The 20,242-nt window shown below is 38.8% G+C and overlaps 1 protein-coding gene across 2 annotated transcripts; it reads left to right on the top strand.

Moving 5' to 3' along the window:
- Positions 1-276: 276 nt before the first annotated feature.
- Positions 277-20,003, top strand: pik3r6 (phosphoinositide-3-kinase regulatory subunit 6). 2 transcript variants are annotated; one of them, XM_026303452.1, is made up of 21 exons: positions 277-350; positions 8,463-8,544; positions 8,800-8,904; positions 9,373-9,464; positions 9,705-9,773; positions 10,325-10,457; positions 11,082-11,151; positions 11,317-11,515; positions 12,263-12,410; positions 13,202-13,288; positions 14,006-14,249; positions 14,627-14,914; positions 15,495-15,597; positions 16,079-16,207; positions 16,883-16,990; positions 17,108-17,210; positions 17,325-17,386; positions 17,541-17,631; positions 17,738-17,799; positions 17,982-18,088; positions 18,375-20,003. In XM_026303452.1, the coding sequence occupies exons 2-21, from the start codon at positions 8,487-8,489 to the stop codon at positions 18,529-18,531; spliced, it is 2,415 nt and encodes an 804-aa protein (XP_026159237.1). In that variant the 5' UTR covers positions 277-350; positions 8,463-8,486; the 3' UTR covers positions 18,532-20,003. The 2 variants fall into 2 exon arrangements, with proteins under 2 accessions (XP_026159237.1, XP_026159238.1); XM_026303453.1 differs by lacking the exon at positions 277-350 and adding an exon at positions 5,588-6,966.
- The last annotated feature ends 239 nt before the right edge of the window (positions 20,004-20,242 follow it).

Below are 20,242 nucleotides of genomic sequence, written 5' to 3'. Positions count from 1 at the left end.
ATATTCAAGTAACACCCTTATTTAGCAGACAAAATATTACACTGAAAATACAATATGACACATTGTTCTATATAAAACCATCCGACAATGTATCAAATCATTCAAAATATGTCCACGTCAATCAGCTACAAAATTACTAATCACAATAACAAAAATGTCAATAAAAGTTACCACTAAATGAGGAGTGCTCTGATTGGTCCCAACGCAAACAGACCCACACGTCATTGGCCGACGGCGATAGTGGGCGTGGCCAGAGGACGTAACGTCAGACCGCTCAGTGCAACGTATCGCGAAGTGTCAACCGTAGAGATGTTACCCTGAGTTAACGAGGCAGAGGGAGCTGTGTGAAGGTAAGTTTCCCTAAAAGACCCAAGAACTTGATGTTTGGCTAGTGGCTGACATTTTTACACTTTTCCTTCATGTTGTACTGACTCGCGGTAAAGTTCGTCGTTAATTGTTGCAGCTGTAAAGCAACGGACGTTAGTAACGTTATGTGCGCCGTGTAACGTGATAACGGGTATAACGTGTGCCTTTAACGTGTAGCCGCACTGTAACGTTATTCCGTTTGACATAACTGAATAGTTCAACCTGTCCGTCAGTATTCATCGAAAGCTGTCTCGTATCTAACTCTCCTCCTTTAATTCTGGCTTAGCTTATGTGTTTATAGTTGTGGGCTGTTTTCTGTTGTTGGTCGTGATTGTATTTACGTTGGGTAGTTAGTTAACTGGGAGCTGCGGGCTGTTATCTGATTAACTATCTATAGTTAGCACTTAGCATGAGGCATGATGTAGATGTGATAGGGCAGCTGTTTACCGGACAGCACCTGCCTGAAATATTTGAACCAGCGATTTCTGTAACACGCGAAGGATGGGAGCTTGTTTTTTTGCCCTCCTGAGATAACAAGTGTTTGATAACAGTGCCTGATCTGATTGAAGCCTCGGCTCTCTGTTGTGTCTGTCGGGAATCTAAAAGCACAGCTGTATTTCCTCCATTTTCCTTGTTTTAGATCCGAGTTTCCTGTCACCAATTTTGGATTAAGGGGATGCAGGGTGGGTCCAGTGAGTGTGTGTTAGACCATGCGTAAGGTATATGTTTGCTCAAAATGTAAACCAATATTCATTCTCGGGCAAAAGCCTAGATTTATGGGACTAGACCTCTAAAGCACACTTTGCCATGGTTATAGGTCATATAAATTAACTAAGATGTTGACAGCAGCACAGTGGTTTGGTGGTTAGCTCTGGTGCCTCACAGGCTGATCTTAAACTGATAAACTTAGTGTCCATGAATGTTTTTAAATCATTGATGAAAGGACTTGACACAACACTTCATGTATGCAAATGTTTTGCATACAGTCTTTTGTTGATGATTTACAGTATTTATGTATATTTATATATATAATTATGTGTGAGTTTGAATGTTTAATTGCTGGTCAGGTCTCTCTTGAAAAACAGATCTTAGATCTCAATGGGACTAACTTGGCTAAATAAAGGTTAGATAAAAGATCAAATAAAACAGCAAGAATGTCCCTGGTTTGAAACCCATCAGGGGCCTTTCTGTGTGGAGTCTGCATGTTCTCCCTGTGCTTGTGTGGGTTTTCTCCAGGTACTCTGGTTTCCTCCCACAGTCCAAAAACATGTATGTCAGGTTGATTGGTGACTCTAAATTGCCCATAGGAGTGAGTGTGAGTGTGTGAGGTTGTTTGTCTCTATGTGGCCCTGTGATGGACTGGTGACCTGTCCAGGGTGGACCCCTGCCTTTCACCCAGAGAGAGCTGGGATGGGCTCCAGCAGATCCCTGTGACCCTAAGTAGGACTAAGCGGGTATAGATAATGGATGGATGGATGAAGATGTTGACACTCACCATAGCTGCACACCCAGCTAAAAACTACGATCTCAGTCAAAATTAGTATGGTGAAGTCAGCTATTGGGTGAGGCTCTGCTTTCAGACGACAAAACAGAGACAGAGTAATCTGTCGTATTTAGTCTTGGGCATGGTACTAGAGGAAATAACATAAAGCTGCATGGCTAACATTTCAAAACTATAAGCAATAATCAGAGACCATGATTCCATAACACAAATGAGAACAATTAGTTACCGTCCATATGGTGTCACACCTGATCTCTAATGTGAGCGTAACTTTAGACAGTGATAACGTCATGCTGAAATATCGCATGATCACATAGTGAATCATTAAGATTAAGATAGTTACTTCCATGTGTAGCATTATGAAAATAAGGCTTATGGTGTAACGTTTAAGGCATGCTGTCTTTTTTTGTCATCTTTCACTATGTAGGAGGGTGAGTATAGGATAGGGTAAGATGCAATAATCTTCATCGTTTGTCAAAGTTAGATCCATAAAGTGATGGATGGATGGATAAAGTTTGATTTATCGTGCCATTCCACCCCATCAGGGTCAGCATCATGTGCCGTCACTGACCTTTCTATGCAAAGACCTCTCATTTCTCTACAGAAGGTCATACACTTGTATAAAAAGCAACATCTCCACCATTTTTCCCAAGGCATCTTAACACTAAAATAATCTTTGCTCTGTTTGTTAATCATTACATCAGTAAGTGACGACCTGCACGAAACCAGGCATGTCCAAGGTTCTGGTTGGAATGCTAAAATTGGTAAACACGAGCTGGAAGCTGGTGCGTTAGAAAGCTATTGCTTACTATTAAAAAAAAATGGCTTTCCTTGTGAAACTGAACAGAAACTCTGGCATGAATTGTTTTTTAGTGATAATATGTGAGAACAAACTAAACTGACCTGTGATGTGTTGATTATGTTGCAAACACAAAGAAATGAAACTTGAGTAGTTGCTGCTGCTGAAAACATTTCTATAAACCCTTCTGTAGTTCTTTCTTTTCACTGTGAGGTTTTGGGCCAGTAGCTCAAATAGAATCTACCACTTCTGTAGGCTAAGCTGAGGCTTTAACTCCGTCAGATCATGTGATCGATTTAATTATATATCCTGCAACTCCCAGAATACCACAACCAGACTCTTCTTAGGTTGAGTCACCTGCTTGTTTATCCTTTGAGAAATATGAAAACACATGCTACCACTTACTGGCATTGTCCTGTGCCCGTAGGCCCCTTGACAAGAAATCTCCATTGTGTCTAAGGCTACTTCATCGGAAATGTATATGAATCTATTTGTGCTCCTGCTTCTGCACTGCCTGATTATACCCACTGTGACTAAATAAGGACTTTTGCTTGGTAAGATGAATATTTTATGGCCTGTGGTTTACTGTGTATGTACTGGTGAGGGTAAGTTACAGTTTGACTAGCACTAACAGTATAGAGCCTAAATATTCTGAAAATATGTAATACATTGCATTTGCTTGAACAGGTACATAATGAATAGGAATCCCTCAAATGCATTTATTTGAACCCAGGTCATCTGTTTAAGGCTTGCAAACTACAATGCCAAAGTTGTAGCAACTTCTCAAAAAGCTTAGGAGAGAAACTGGAGATTTTTGGGTGAACAATCAAGTGAGTTAGTTGAAACAAACAGAAATTCAGAAACAGAAATTCACATCTTTCATAAGATTTTTTTCACAGACTGACAAGGAGATGTAAGCTGAAGTCAAAATTAAAGTAGTTGACTAAACATCCAATGTCCTACCATCTGTATGATGAAAATAGCTTGTCATTCATTAAGAAATTCAGTGACAACATAAATCATTCATGCTCAGTATTCCCCCCACAGCTCTCGGATTACCTACAGGCCTTCTTCCTCAGGCCATAGCTGTATTTATGGTAACAGTGCTGTCTTTGTTCTGAGCTGTTTTTATCCCTGATGTGAAGGGTTTTGGAAGTAATCCATTCATATAAAATTCATCTAATTATTATCCAAAACACTAATGGAAATTTCTACAGGGAGGATTTATATGCTTGTGATACACTGTAAGTGCAAAGCATAAGTAAGCTGTACCTTCTTAGGAAACCCCTTTTATATCTTTGCTTCTTCCTATCTTTCTTCCTGTTGCCTGATGAATTTAGCACACTACCCCCAGCAGCATAAAACTTTTTTTTTTTTCAGACCTATGACTGGATGTAGTAACTACACCATATATTCTTTAGTTTTTTTTGTGAAATATTCACTTCTTGGATGCAGATTTTGGGCATTACTATGTAAAATGTTTCCAGGCCCTGAGGAGGAAATAATTTCTAGTCATTCTGGCCAGGCAGGTTTACACACACCGATAGACAGATACGCTTTGGCACATACACATTCACCGGTCCAAGAGGACTTCCCCGTATTGTCTGTTCTTTGTAGCTTTTGCATGTGTGTATGTGTCTCCTACTGTGTTAAGATGTGTTAGAACGGTTATATTGTTTCAGATGATAGACCGTATTGTTTGACTGGTTAATCGCTCAAATGTAAACTCTGCATGTAGAGAAGTTAGCATCCACTCAGCTTCTTGTTTCTCCTCAGATGTGCAGTGTCTTATTTGATATCTTCTTAAAACAGAAAAAATGCATTAAACAAACTGTAGACACAGTTCATGCACAAATTTGAATTTCCCTGTCATGAAATTTAAGTGCTCTCACTCACTGCCTGTTTTGTGTGTAGGGTTTGCGAGCTTTAGGTTAAAACACTGCAGGTGCTTTCCAAACTCTTCCTCTTTGTCCAGGTCTGTATGAGAGGTGATGGGGTCCATTTGTGGTGAGAGACTCCATACTATGTTGGGTTGGGGATTTCCAATTAAGTAAACACACACGCACAAACACACACCCCACCCCTGCTGCAGTGCTTAAGCACCACCTATCCATTTCTCTATGAACGCACTTCCACACATCGATGTCAGGTCCTTCCTGTTTTGTGAGATGTCTGCAGCAGCCTGAATGGTAATGACTGCTGCTGTTTCTTTTTTTGTTTGGCCACATTATGTGAGGTTTTAGCTGACCACTGTGATGCCAAAACAAAACTTAGATCAGGAACTGATTCAAATAATCAGTGTGAGATAAGGTTATTTCACACTGGTAGTTTTGGACTTATAACAGAGAAGGAAAGTGCTTTTTCTGGGAGGTGTATACCGCTAGGTCCAAAAAGTTACAAGAGATCAAAACATCACCTTGCAACATGTACCTGTGATGACTGACATGTAGAGTTGTGATACATAGTGATAATGTGTTTATACTACTACATGATTAAAATAAGTGCCTTGTGTTAGTGCAGTAAATCACATTACTATCAGCTCAGTGTACTGGAGATTACATAAAATCTTTTTGTAAGATTTTATTGTTCAGTATCCAATATCTGTGGATACTGAACAATATCATTGTGTAAAACAGCCTGTATTTATGCAAAAAGAGGACTTTCAACAAAACTGCAGATCCTTGGCTGGGAACTTCATTAATAATTGTTCAAAACTACAGAAATCTGTTTTAAATTTCAGTTATTGTCAAATCTTCAAAGATGTCAAATATACTAGACTTGAGTACAGGGTAATTAGAATGAACTCATGCAAAATACATAATGATTCATTTATAAAAATGAGTTATATATCTAATATAAGCTTAAAAACGCAGTCAGCAAGCTATGGTGATACTCTTGGCCTTTAAAAGCAGTGCCTTTTTACCATAAACTATAGACCGGATTTCTCAGCTAGTTATTTGGAAATGTGGTGAATGATGTAGTGCATGTATTTCAAGCCATTTTTTTAAGCCCTTCTGTACTATCATTCACCAACTCTGTCTAAATATAGAGTATCATCTGCCCACTCATTCTGACAGAGAGGAAGCGCTTTAATAGTTTAATATTTTGTGTTAGAAAGGTAAAAGCAGAGTGCAAATCCAGGCATTTACATTGCTGGGGGTGCATGCAAGTATGCACATTAATAGTTTTTTGCATGTTTGTGTGCAGAATGTGCATGGTTGGCCAGTTCCATATATCACTAGAGTCAAGTGTGTTTTTCTGGGTGTGTTTGTGTGTACTAAGGAGAGGAACAATGAAAGGAAAAAGAAACCATATTTTAAGAGATCAAGTTATAATTACAGTCCTAAGACAAATGACTGAAGATGTAAATTGAAACATGGAGAGAAGGGGTGGGGGGGGATAGAAGACGGAGAGACAGAGACTGAATATGCTCAAGGCAGCCGGAAACTTGTGGTCAGACAGGCAGTGTTCAGCTGCTTAGGCAGTGTGTTTAATTCGCTGTTTTCAAAAGTGCTCCTTTTCTTAAAGGGATAAGGGCTAAATCCATCACACTAGATCCTTTCATTGTACACATACAGCCTGTGGAATGACCCGCAGTAAAGTTAGTGTTTGTGTACTGATATGACACACAGTGTGAGGGTCCACAGTTTTAAACCATGGGACTGAGGGCATTTTGGAAAAGTGAGGATTTTTTTGGCTGGTCCTCTCTTTCTGATGCCAACAACAGACTGATTGAGGGTTAAGACTTGTTTTTTGGGGCCTGAGTTAGAATTAAGTTTAGTTTATGGTTTGGCTTTTAGCTGGAATGGTTAAGGTTAGTGTAAGGAGCTGAATGCATCATGTTAATGATTGTCCTCACTAAGGTAGCTGCACAAATGTGTGTAAAGGAGAAAGGAAGAATGAGGAAACATCAGTATGAAAGAGAACAAACGGTGAATAAAAGTTTAGAAAAGTGAGGAAACTACTCACGAGTCATGTGTTAAATTTATTCATTCAACTTTGAACCAAATAAATAATGTTCGGTGCACAACACCTGCACCCACAAACACGTTCTCTCTTTCCTTTCCACCTCCCCCATTAGTACTGCAGATACACACACACTTATTCAGTCACCACCTCATTTGGACCCACTCACATGAGGAAATAAACTCAACAATGATCTGCTGTCCTTACTTGCTTGTGACTTGCTCTTTTGCTTGTTCTCACTCTCTGTGGCACATGTTAGTTTTGACACAGGGAGCGTAGTGTGTGGATTTCAACAAACCGCAGGGCTCGTTGGTCCATGGCTGTACAGAACAGAGTAAGTTTTAATAAGTTATTCTTTGGTTGATTAAGATTATCAATGAAAACTCAAAAGGACGGTTTTGAAAGTTGCATTGCACTGTGTGCTGTTTATAGGCATAAGTTTGGACATAATTTTTGATTTAGAAGTTGATTATCTATTTTCATAAACTGAAAACGTTTGGTTTCAGACTAAGTGAATACACATTTCAGGTGTTTCTTTTGCAATAGGTTTAGCATCAGATTTATTCATATTTATGCAGCAGCTGTTGCATAAGGATGATTTATGTCCAGTATATTAACTGTAGATTAAGAATTCATCCCCAAAAGGAGGTAGTGACTGTAAGTTTGAATTGTACTTTCACAAGGTAATTACTTAACATGTACATTTTGGCCATCAGTTGGTGAATATAAATGTGTCAGATTTAGCCCAGAAAGCTAACTTGTAGTCATTTTTAGTCCCTGGGCAAGTCAGTGTTAAACATTACAATTAGCAGTCTGCTGTGGATTTGATGGTCTCACATTTACTGTGTGGTGGATATATATTAATTTCATCATAAAAAGTCTGATAAACTATAAAGTGCCATAAGCGTTGAAGGTTGATTTGCCATAACTTTACCTTGCATTTGTGTTGTGGAGGTGTAAGATGTGACTCATTAACCTGTGTGGGATCTGGAATAAAAAAAATGTGTGAGAATCAGAGGAAGTTGAAGCTATTAGCGCTTCAACACTGTTGGGGGCGGGTTAGTCTGGGACCACTGCACCTTCAGTCACCTGTTAACCATGAGTATGTGTTGGTCGGTGTGTGTGTGTGTCTGTGGGCATTAGTGTGGGTAGATTTTAAACTCTAAATTCAACCTTTGTGCAACAAAGAATTACACAAATAGAAACAGCAAATAGATATTTCAAACGGAGAAAAAAAACCTATAGAGACACATACAGACAGTGGTGCTATCACTGTCAACATGACTGTGAACTGCGACTGGAACTATATTTGTAGCACTTTTAAAAACAACCAAAGTTGACCAAAGTGCTGTACAAGATGAAAACAGAATAAAACAGGAGTAAAAACACCAAAAACCACAAAATGGATAACATCAAAATAAATAAGATATAAGAGAAATAAATAAATAATGTCAACATCTCAGACTGTGTCAAATGCCATTGAAAACAGATGAGTTTTAAGAAGACGTTTTAAATTTAGATCATGAGGCCTGTCTAATGTGGAAGGGCAGCTCATTCCACAGTTTTGGTGCTGCCACCACAAAAGCTCAGTCCCCTCTGAGCTTATACTTAGTTTTTGGTAGCACCTGGACAGCCGACCTGAAGGACCAGTGAACGGTGAGTGATTTTCAGACAGCTCTGTTCATACTCTGCTGTCAGGAAAAAAGGTTCGCTGCGTTTACTGGCGGCCACTAAATCAGATAGCTTGAGAACCTCTCCACCCACTTATTGTTTGACCTGACAACGCATGGGTGACACCTTCTATCTGTGTCTTCTTACTAATTATTCTAGATAGACCAATGATGTATTTGAGATATGACCAACAAGGCCCCCTGGGATAACTCAAGCAGTACATGCAGCATGGATCCAACAGGTACATGCAACACACACACACATTCACACTAAGAAAACACACATTGCATTTAATGATATTGTACAGATATGTATAGAAAAGCAGAAATAGCTGCATTCCCACTGATTTGGTGTCATCTCTTGCTTTTGACAGTATTTATTCTGTCAAATGAGTAGAATGCCTCAAAGCTTTCAGAAGATATGCTAGTGTACTTAACTTTTAGCAAAAACTTTATATTTGTACTTTTAACACCCGACATCTCGATTTTATTGTCAGCTGGCTGCTCCCCCACAGTTCCAGAGCCTGAACTGTACCGCAACATTCAGGCTGTCCTGCCTAGGGAAACAGACACCCAGCAGTCCCAGGCCTGCTTCAACAAAGGTACAATATAATATGCACTGAAACAAATTGTTATGATAGGAGAAAAGTGTTTCATTTTTTTTTCCTGTTTTTGATGTTGCTTCCACTTACCACTACAAGACATTTTACAAATAGCATAATATTTCATTGACAACAGCAAAAACACCAGCTTCATCAAGTTGGTTTTTCTAATGTAGATAATGCTTTTATAACAGTTTGATATCTCTAAATGTGTGGATTAGATTTTACAAAGCTGACTCACTTCTCAGCTGAAAACTTTGTTTCTGTAGCCAGAGTCACACCATCTCATAAACCTTTCCACCCTGGGTAGACGTTTTATAAAACTAGGATGCTAGTGTTAATCATACTGTAAGATATTCATCTGTTCTGTCAGACTTGTGTGACTTCCATGACAGATTTAGCACATTTCTGTTGATTGCTGTGGAAATCTTGCATCTTTTAATAGATAGTGTTCTCTTCTTTGTACAGGCATGTTGAGGTGGACGCTCCATAAGAAGGTTCAGAACAGTCCTGCTAACAGCTTGTCTCTCTTGTGGGTGCTGATAAAGGAGCTGGAGAAGGTGACACTCAAACTCCACTTGTAAAACTGTTTTGTTTAAGCATTTTGATACGTGCACCCACTTGTAGGCTTGAATGCTGGTCCATTTCGATATTTTACTTTTATTTGTTATGATTGTTTGATTTTACTGACAGTGAACCTCATGCACATACTTCTACTGAAACTAAAACAAAATAGGAAGTCGGCAGTGCATCTTCTTTCAAGGTGATTCAATTAAGCATTGACAGTATTTCCTCTGCAGGCTGAGAGATGGGACTCTCGCAAATGCATAATCCCACTGCTCCACACACTGATGTATGCCATCATCCAGGTACAGTCTTCCTGCCATATTGTTGCACAATGATGAAGCTGTGTCAGTCTTGCTTGTTCTTAAGTTTTTACATTATTTATTAAATGTATATGTTGTTTCCTAATACATTTCCAGAGCCATGTATGAATTCCTTCTATTTCTGTCCCATGTTTTGCCAGTCCCTTTTTGGACTTGTAACATGATGTATATGTGACTGACACATGTTACAGTCTAAGTGCAATTTCCAAATACACTAGATTGACATGTATGTTTACTCAAACATTCCTTGACCATGCTGCATTGGTGTGCAGAAAGCTATTTTTGGATTGCTTTTAGAAATTTAATGTAGAGGGCTTTGGCCAAGTTCAGACAAATACCACTGAATAGGAGGTGGAATTTGTTCATATTCCAGGAACAAATATCCACAAGGAAGTGGAATGATGAAATTTAGCAACAGCAGTGTGATAATTACCATTTACTAAAAAGTAGGGTAGGAAAATATATTTTTTTAATTCCTTACCAGTATTAGTTGTAACCTGTATGTTTTTTTTTTTTCTTTGTTGATATTCCAGACAGCCTACATTCCAGATGAGCTGTACAAACGGGTTTACGACTTTTGTAAGAGACTTATGACGTACCCTCATCCCTACTGCACCGTAGGACTCAGCTACACAAGACAGATAAAAACTGAACGCTCCATCCCAGGTATTACTTAGTACCTACCTCTGGTTCACACCCCAAAATAAATTTCAAACAAGAGTGGATTAGTTCATTTCACTGAGGGCTTGAGAGTAACCTGTTTTTTTGATCCCCTACTGCCCAGTCATCTTTAAACAGGCGTCATTTATGTACTGCAGTTGTTCTTTAAATTCATTATATAGTATCAAATTATCATTCATTGTTATGCTATTTATTTTATGAACTAATTGTTTAATATTAGCCCCTCTCTACTGCCAACCTTTCTTCAAGAGCAAAGCAAATAGAAGCCCAGTGTTGCTTCATCCATTAGCACACAATTTGGGTGGGGCTTAACAAGTGTGAAATCAGTGATGACAGAGATATTTATTCATGCGCCTTTTTTCATGATGCTGCAAATGTGACTGCATTTAACCACAAAGACCAGTCCCTCTGACAAGTCAGCAAAAGCATAATTTATGTCTTATATTGAAATTAGACTAGCTAAGTAGATTTTACCCCTTAGATCCAGCCTGCAGAGTCCTGCAGCAAGATGAGCTGTGCATTCAGCATGCATGTTCCAGTTAATCTGAACGACGATAGCATGATTATTTGTGATCACATACTGTTATTAAATGTTAGTTTGTTTCACAGGTCTGATGTACCAGAGGATGGTCACAGCAGAGCAGAGCCTAAAAAATGAGCATTGTCCCCTTCAGGAGAGGTGAGTCATAAAGAAATAAAGTATTACATGTCTGTGAGTACAGTATAAGGGTCAAATACCTTTTTTCCTTTTTTACAAAAGTGAATTCTATGTCCTCAAACTGCTGTGTGTAGTCAAACTTCCTGCTATGTCCACTGTTCAAGTCTGTCATCTAAACTTCTGCAGGGTTTTTGTTTTGGCTGACCCAGAAATCTTCTCTGGTTCCTTTGGACAAGTTGTTTTGGCTGATATTGAGGCATCAGCTTTAGCTTCAGGTGGACTTTTAAGTCATCTAGACCACATGTGCAGAGTTGTCCAACACTCCATCCAAGCTGCTTTAGGCGCAGAGCAATGCAGCTGGCCGAAACTGGCTCAGGCACTAAAGGTTAGTGAAACCATGCTATACTGTATCACAGTGTTCATTTGTTGCTTTCTGTTTTTAAAATGTGCACCTGTGTGGCCCTCTAGCAGTGCTTGTCTATTTGCTTTCTGAGTCATGTTTTCTCAATTTGACCACAGGCTTTCCTGATCTGTTTTGCCCCAGATCACTTACTGGTCTCGCTTACATCTACTGCATAGATGCTATCACTTGACAAGAACGCAATATCAACCCCCTCGCCAGTGACTGGCAGTTGGCTCTTGTGAATTGCATTGCACATACTATTTAGAAAGCTGTTTGCTTGGTCCATTAACATCTCTTTAGTCATCTACAGTAATTAAAAATTCCTGATTTTACTTTTTTATTCAGTTGATTGCACAATATGTTTTATACATAGTTTATTTGTTAGTGCTTACTGGAATGACTGAAGGGCATGAGAGTAACATAAGTAGAATCTGTAATGTGATAATGTGATGTTTTTTTACGTTTTTGGTAATGGCAATTGAAGTGTTTGCCCCAGGACTAAAAATAGTTTGATTTCCTGCTCTATATGTACAGTACGTGTCATGTGAAACATCCTGAATGTAGGTTTGTTATCTGTTGAGCTTGGTGGTCTCGTCCTAAAGTAACACCTCAGCAAAACACACATGCTGCTGACCCTTCACCCCTTTTCTATTAATACACAGTCTGCATGTGTTTGTCTTCCTTTGTGTATGTGTGTTTACCCACATGTATTTGTGTGTTTCGGGACAGGACATGGGTCAAGACGTTGAGACGTACTTTCAGGAAGTGCTGACAACTCTAGAACAGAGCAATGAAGACGTCAACAGAGGGGAAGGGGGGATGCTGAGGAGCCGTCTTCAGCAGTTGTACAGCGAGATCGTGTCTGATGCAGACTCAGGTAGTAGCTCTCTGTGAAGGAAGTAAAGTGAAGCCATGCAAAGCAAAGTATCTCTGAGGATGAGCTTCTCAATACTAAACAAATTATTGGTTTAGCTAAACATTAGTGAATGGGGAAAACCTTAAAACCTAACAATGTAACAGATAACAGGTATGTAAAACGTTAAAAGCAGCAAGAGATTGCCTTATGGCATTATTGTTCAGAAACCTATTCAGGCCTCTCACCTGTTCATGCATTGGTTGTATAGTCATTGCTTTGATGAGTGAACTGGAAATTAAATTATCTTATGTTGCAAATCATTGCTTGCGTGTCACAAATTTGAGGAAACTGTCCCTGTATTTGGTTTGACTTCTGTGGCTCTGCATCACAGTCTCAGGCTAACTGAGCTGCTGCCGCACTGTAAGCCTGTGCTATGGTGTTCGCTGTACTATTCAAGCACACATTGTCAGTGATGGACATGTTTACTGTGTCAGCAAGGTTTTGACAAACCAGCTGTTGCTAAGATCAAATGTGTGACCTTGTTTCTGTCTGCCGCTTTCCTCCATGGCCAAATCACTTCAGTCAGTTGTGTGTATTCATAAAATTTTCCAGATATCTATATTTCCAATGAGACTGCTGTCCCCTCATTGTAGGTGGGAGACCAAGGGTTGGACAGGAGTGATCACATGGAGGAAGTTGTGGGAGTAGGGGTTGCTTTGTTATGTGATTGTGACAGTTTTGGCCTCTTCCTCTCTCTCGTCCTACGTGCATGCATGCGTGGGTGTGTATGCGTGCGTGTGTGTGTATTGCAGAGCCACTGTCCAGAGGACAACTCTGTGACTGCCCTCTTCCTAACCCTGAGATGAGCTTCCACCTGTGGACAGAAGATTTGGATATCTGTGAGTACTTGGGAGTCAGTGGGTGGGCTAAATATCACCAGTAGCTGCTTAGTTTTTACAGAACATACAGACTTTTCACACGGTTTAAAAATCAAGCTGGCAGAATTGCTTCAGAATTGAAAAATTATTCACCAGCAAGAGCTTCAATAGACAAGTACCATAGGTTAAATTTAGTACAGCTTGATTGCGTAATGGAACTTTTGACGATCATTCTGAAATGACAAAAGGAGTTTGAGTTGGTCTGAAAGTGTGAACATCATTAAAACAGCAAGTATAACAGTTTGTCTGAGCTGGACTGACTTAATGTTACAGTATACACAGATTTCAGCAGAATAAATTAAAATGAATGAAACTGTAAAATTGACATTTATTAAAATGTTCATATCATTGTTAATAGATGTAATCAATAATGGTGTAAATCTTTAAAGTCAGTAAAAGCTGTAACAGTTTGATTTTAAATGAAGAGGATATGTCCTGCCCATGAAGACATCTGTAATAAGATTACACAGCAGTAGTGCACACTGTTTACTGTAAATAAGGAATAGTGATTATAGCATTTGTACTGTATGGCACTGCTTTAAAGGTTTGGCAATCACAAGTCAGGCACTGACTGAAGCCGTGAAAGGCTCTTTTAATGTGACACCTTTGTTGATGAACTGTTGTTTAGCCCTCATCTGTAATTTGCATGCAGATGATGAATATTAAAAATGTTGACAGGGCGAGAGCTGTCCAAATGGTTTCGATCCAGCTCTGTGTCTGAGCAGTTCTCCATTAGTCAGGAGCAGGAGGACTTCGAGCTGGGTGATTCACACAGCGACCTGATGCCGTCTGACATGACTCGCTTCTCCGTCATGTCCAATGACAGTGGTATTGAAAGAGACCTGCACCCCAGTGCAGATCGGTCTCCATCATCATGTCTGGATGCTGCCAGCATAAATGCATCATGGCATTTAAGCAAAAGGTGAATATAATACTATATCTGCTTTTGTATATTTATTGAAGATAACTTCTTGTGTGGCATAGTTTTTCTTTAATAAAAGATGCACAACCTATATATTTTTTTTGTAGCCTTTTTTCATGTAGCTCAATTTGAAGACACTTAAAATTTGCTTGAATTAAACAAGATAATCATCAGCAAGAACATTTACTGTAAGCCACTTGCTTCAAGGAAACTCAAAGATTACATAAAGTAATCTTTAAAAACTATTAGCTGAATGTGAAAATGTTACTGATTCTCATCTCTGCTCATCTTTTGCATGACTTGTTTTGATTTGCAAGCTTTAATCTAGTAATAATTACAACATGGAGTATGACATTAGAGCCTCTCTTTTTTCCCAGTGAGCAAGATTCAGGAAAGCTGTCAAGACGTGGAGGCATCAAGATGAAACCATCTGTGAAGGACAGTATGGTGCTGATGCAAGACACCCTGGAGGAACACACAAGCCTTGGAGGAGAAGGAAGTGGAGGGAGGGGAGGAGGAAAAGGGGCAACTTTGCAGAGGCGGGCAGGAAACACGCCAATGCAGAACCCCTTCACCAAGCAGCCGAGACACTTTACTGCCAGGATAGTTGCCATGGGGGACGACAGAGTATTAGGACGCCTGGCCAAAGCCTACTACTTCTTACGGTCAGATGTTTCCCATTTTATAAGTCATAAAATCATGATGATGAACTCTTGACAACAGCCTGTTGCTCTGAAACTAGATCTAGTAGTAGTAGTAATATTTTTAAAGAAATGGTTTTAAGCCAAAGAAATGTAAATAATTGCCAGAAAATTGCATTGCAATTGTTTAGTAAGTGAGAAAATAAGCCACAATGACACAATACCTTATCTATACTGGAGAATTACTCATGTGGCTAAAAGTTTTACTCTTCCATCTAAAACAGTTTTCTCTGAAATCAGTTTGAAATTAACAAAAGCATTTTGCATCCTCTATTTTCTGTTCTGTATTCAATAGAACAGATGACTTTGAGTTTTCATTGTAACTCACAAAAATGTTGTCTTAGTTTTGTTTAGGTCATTTTAGAAGATCTTTGTAAAATTAGATGGAGGACGATAGTAACAGGGTATATATGAAAGCCTGTGATATCATATGAATGATATATGAGCAAATGATTGAATCCAAACCCTTTTTTCCTGGAATAGTCAAACTGCATGGCATGCACATACTTTATGTTTCTAAGAGATCTTTGGTTTGCCTTTGCAGGAAAAGGGAAGCACGGAGGCTTTTTCTTACAATGAAAGTCAACCTCCAGTTTTACTACATCCCTGTTTGCAAGAATGTAACTCATCCCATCTCTTCTGTCAAGGTAAGGTAACTTCCTCTTCAACACACCACAGATTTGTTACTTTGTGAAAATCAGCACACTTCTAGAGATAATGTGACAATTGTCCTATGTCTGTTGTGGATAAATTAGTGAAAATGCTTCTTGCATTGTTGAAATGACTTATTTATTTTCGGTATTACCGCTTTGATGCTGTGCAGAAACACTGATTCTCTAATACTGAGTTCATCCTGAGAATATCTGTGTATTTATTTTATTAATGTAACAGGAATCATTAAATAGAATAACAAAAAAAATGAGAAGAGCCCCTCACTGTTAATGAACTACGTCTCATTTTAATCATGGTGATCAGAGCATATAAAACTCTAGCTTACAATAGTCCTCTTCTGGCAGTAGATCTAAAAACATGCAGTAACTACAAAAAACACCTTCAGACTTGCCTTATTTCCTCACTCCCATTACTGCGGGTACTTTTGGTTTCAATTTCATGTTCCTTTTTTTGTAGGAAAACCATCCCATAAACCAGTCCAAGGGGAATCCCTGCACTCTTGGTTCCTACTTGAGTATGGTAGACCCCTGGTACAGCTGTAACGTCAGTGGTTTAGGCATCATGATCCCCAAACTGGCTAAAATGGTAGGAGATAAACTGAAACAAATGCCTTTATCATGTGTTGTAGTTTGACACACACTTTAGAAATGTCAATATGTAGTGCCATCCCATTTAATTAACAGAGAAAGTTGTATAACATGAAAAGTTAATATGCTAACTTGGCCATAACTTAGAAACCACAACCCAGGCACATCTTGATACTGTGCTGATGGTAGAGTCTGAAACAGGAAGTCAGTTACCATGAAACTGGAAAATAAGTACTGTATGCAAAGAAGTAAACTATAAATCAGGTTATTAATACTTTAGCTACATGATTTTTAATGCTGAAACATTTTTTTTCTTGAGGCAATGAAGGTTAAGGTTAGATTTGATTAAATTGTTTTTATGAGAATTTATAAAAAATGCTGTTTTGTTTTATAAGTTTATTCTTTCATTTGCTTTTAATACTGAACTGATTAAATACAATGTTGTGTTTTTTTTTTTTTTTTTTGTAAAAGTGATCAAGTCACTGTAATCTTTTAAAATGTAAGGCAGGCCTCTGTCAAAGAAACGTGACTCAGGGCCGTTCAATAAATATAGGCCAACGACTGAGCACTGTATTTACCTGAGACCTTGACGTGTTTAGCAGCACATTATATGGGTTTGTGGTTGCAACATCCAGCAGGCAGGTTAATTTTACATGTCTTCTGTCATCTTTAGTATCAGGCAAACCCAGGGAGGCCAAAAGATCCCTTCATCACTGACGTCATTTCCTACTATGTTCGTACCGGCCAGCAACCTGTCTACTTCAACATCTACTTTGTCAAGGTAGTAATGGGAGATTTTATGTTAAGATGTGTTTCATGGCTATAAAAGCACCAATCTGTATCCTGTCATTCACACTTTACAAATATTTGTGTTTAAAAATTGGTTGTTTGCCTTTAGATCACATTCACCAGCTCAATCAAGGACCCCGTGGGAGATGTTTTCCTCACCCATCTAGAGATGGAGTTTCCTGAATTCAGACAGGTCTCAGCATCAGTGAGAGGTGAATCGGTTATATATGTTCATTATTTTTACAATGTTTTCTGTGATATTTTTATGTTTTTTGTGTACCTGTATCTGTGCACAGTAAAGATTAAAAAATCTCTGTGTCAAACAGATAAGTCCAGGAGGAGCTCAGGGGAGGTGTGTGGAGCTGTTGTCTCAATGAATTACAAAAAGGTATGCTTTTTTATTTTATTTATTTTTTTTATTTTTATTTCCATTATTTCCTCGTTAGATTACTGTCATGGGCTGAGAAATCTTCAGATCATGTTTGTGTGCAGAATGTTCACAGCCTAACATTTGTTTTACTTCTGCGTGTTTGTCTGTCCAGGTGACATTTAGTGGCCGAGACACTGATAAAGGATTCTCAGTAAGGACATCAGGTGCTCAGATCAATGCTATTCCCTCCTGTGAAGCAGAAGGTTCAGTATATTACATCTTAGCACAGTTAATATTTTATACACAGTCTTTTTTTTTTTCACGTCTTACACTCCTATGTATTTTCTTTTATCTGCTTTTCTCTCATAGATCTGAACTGTTTGACCCTGACATTGAATGAGTTTCCAACCAAAACGAAAAACAACTCAGTGGTATGTGTTTGCAGTACCTCACAAATACTGTATTTGAGTGTTCAAATATCTTTAGTCGTCCTTGCAATATATATATATATATATATATATATATCTGTATTTGCTATATAAAAATAACTCACTGAATGTGAATGGTTTATATGACAATAAATCCTCTAATCCTTTTATCTTTAAATTGTCAGGAGTCAAATATTCGGACAAACAACATTAAGATTCGCACTTTGGAGAGTCGATCTTTCACTGTAACACTGGACAGAGATTCTCGCAGGACCTACAGTGATGTGCAGAGGTAAGAGAGACTAGATCCAGCTGTCCTGTAGGTGTACATCAAACCACTACAAGGGTACCAACCATGGCGGGTTTTAAAGTGGAACTCCAGAGTTGGTGTTTGAAATTGTTGTTAGTATGTTTCGGCCACTATGTTTTTACTTTATGATGGGAGGAGAAGTCAGCAAATTTAGAGCAAGTAGCTTGTAAAAACTTTCAAATCTGAAAGTTGGTGATGTTGAATCTGGACCTAAGTTTCTGTGCAACCCAAACTGACAACTCTGTTTTAAATGCTTTTCCGTTTGTAGCATTGAGATCGCTCCATGTCTTGATCCTGGATACTGTGTCCAGAAATCCATACAAGCCAAACTGAGGCTGGAAGAAGACAGAGATGCTGGACTGAGCAAATATATGAGCAAAAAACTCCCTCTACCAATCAACACGTTTGCTGGAATAATCTACTGACTGGTTGTTCCCTCTGTGATAGTCCAATCTGACACATACTGAGTCATACTGAGCTGCTCTCAAAACAAAACAACTTTAGCTCTGTCAGTCAAGACAGACCAGCATACATGAAAAAAAGACTTATGATCGAACTCATAACAGTGTTTTGCTCTTCATGAGTAAACTGCTGTGCATACTTTAAGACAGTTGATATGAAGACTGAAGTAATGCCATAGAACAACATTGTATGTGACACTGGAGAGAACTGCAGTGGAAAAACAAGTAAGCAGAAATATTTTCCTGTATCATATCTTGTAATAGTTACACTGTTTGATAGAAACACTACCTTTTACAGCCTTCTTGAAACAAACATACATGAACACACACATTCAGTATGCACCAAAGAATGCAGACCCACAAAATTCCCTGGCCTGTTAGCTATTGAAACATATGGGTTGTTGAAAGACTGGTACGGGGACACCTTTACTGTTGTTTTGGCTGAGTCATTCAAATGGTTAGTTGTCAGAATACCTGTGACAATAATTACGATGCAAATGATTGACATTAGCCTTGGCTTTAATGTTTTAATGTATGCTAGACATTTGATAGAACCACACTATGTTGAGTTCAGAAGCTTGAACCATGTGCAATGTCTGTTGTTAGTGCTAAACAGAAGCAATCCCTTTGTTTTATTGTATCAGACATAGATAAAGCGCAGACCAACTAGAGGAAGTAGCTGTTAGACTGGAGACTTTTGTCTCTAGGGCAGTGTCTACTAACATGATGTGTAAGACTGTGCTGAATGCTTGATAATGTAGAAAGAAGAAATGGGGGGAAAAGAGCCAGACTCCTGGACATGTTTGAAACATATCAGACTTGAGCATGTGAAAATGACCCACATGCCCATCCACTCACTGTGGTGCATATGATAATTGTGCTAAACTTGATCTATTTGCACTAAAACTGCAGGGCTGTATCAGCAGTTTCCTTATAAAGGAAGAGCACCAATGCAGCAGCTGTGTGTAAGGCACTTAATTCTTATCATTACAGTACATGACATAATTATGGAAACCTTCCCATGACATACAGTCATAATTTGATATCCTCTAAATTATAGAGATCTGACACAGTCTTTGGTTTAGTTGTTATTCATGGAATGCTGTTTTTAAATTTATATTTCACAGCCAGAGAATTACAACACTCCCAAGGAAAGCTCAGGAACCTGTTTGTGTTGCCTCCTCAGAGATCAGGTATAATCTCTGGCAGTAAAGGTCAACAGTTCTTGGGTCCATGAGATAAAATTATATGAACCTGGGTGTCTGCTTGCCTGACAGGGTAAAATCATGAGCTGAAAGTACATGATCAATTTTGCACATTTTAATCTTGTGTTATATATAAAAAGGATGTCATTATATATCAAAATATAATTGTGTTAATATGTGATTTTGTTTTGCAAAGGTCTTTATGTTTTATAATAAATGTGGCAAAAATCAGCTTGAATCAGTCACTTACTTCTGAGCTCACTGAAGAGGAAGTGGATTTGACGTGCAGTGAAATGTGCTCTTCTGTGCTGTAATGTCAATCAGTGGCCACCAGATGGCAGTATTTAGTTTCTATCTCACCAGCTTGGGTTTTAGCAGACACGGGGCTTTTCAGCATGAGGCACACACGCCAACACCTGACAGAGCTGGAGGGGACCACTGGATCATCACTGACTGTCTGCCTCTGCAGG

This window comes from Mastacembelus armatus, chromosome 1 (genome assembly GCF_900324485.2).
Source record: "Mastacembelus armatus chromosome 1, fMasArm1.2, whole genome shotgun sequence".
NCBI classification, from domain to species: Eukaryota; Metazoa; Chordata; class Actinopteri; order Synbranchiformes; family Mastacembelidae; genus Mastacembelus; species Mastacembelus armatus.
This window is presented reverse-complemented; position numbering and strand designations above follow the sequence as displayed.

Coding starts and splice junctions, on each gene's coding strand:
- pik3r6 (XM_026303452.1), top strand. CDS start 8,487: ATGACCAACAAGGCCCCCTGGGATAACTCAAGCAGTACATGCAGCATG. Junction 9,774..10,324: donor TGATGTATGCCATCATCCAG/GTACAGTCTTCC, acceptor TTGATATTCCAG/ACAGCCTACATTCCAGATGA. Junction 17,387..17,540: donor TCTCAATGAATTACAAAAAG/GTATGCTTTTTT, acceptor TTGTCTGTCCAG/GTGACATTTAGTGGCCGAGA.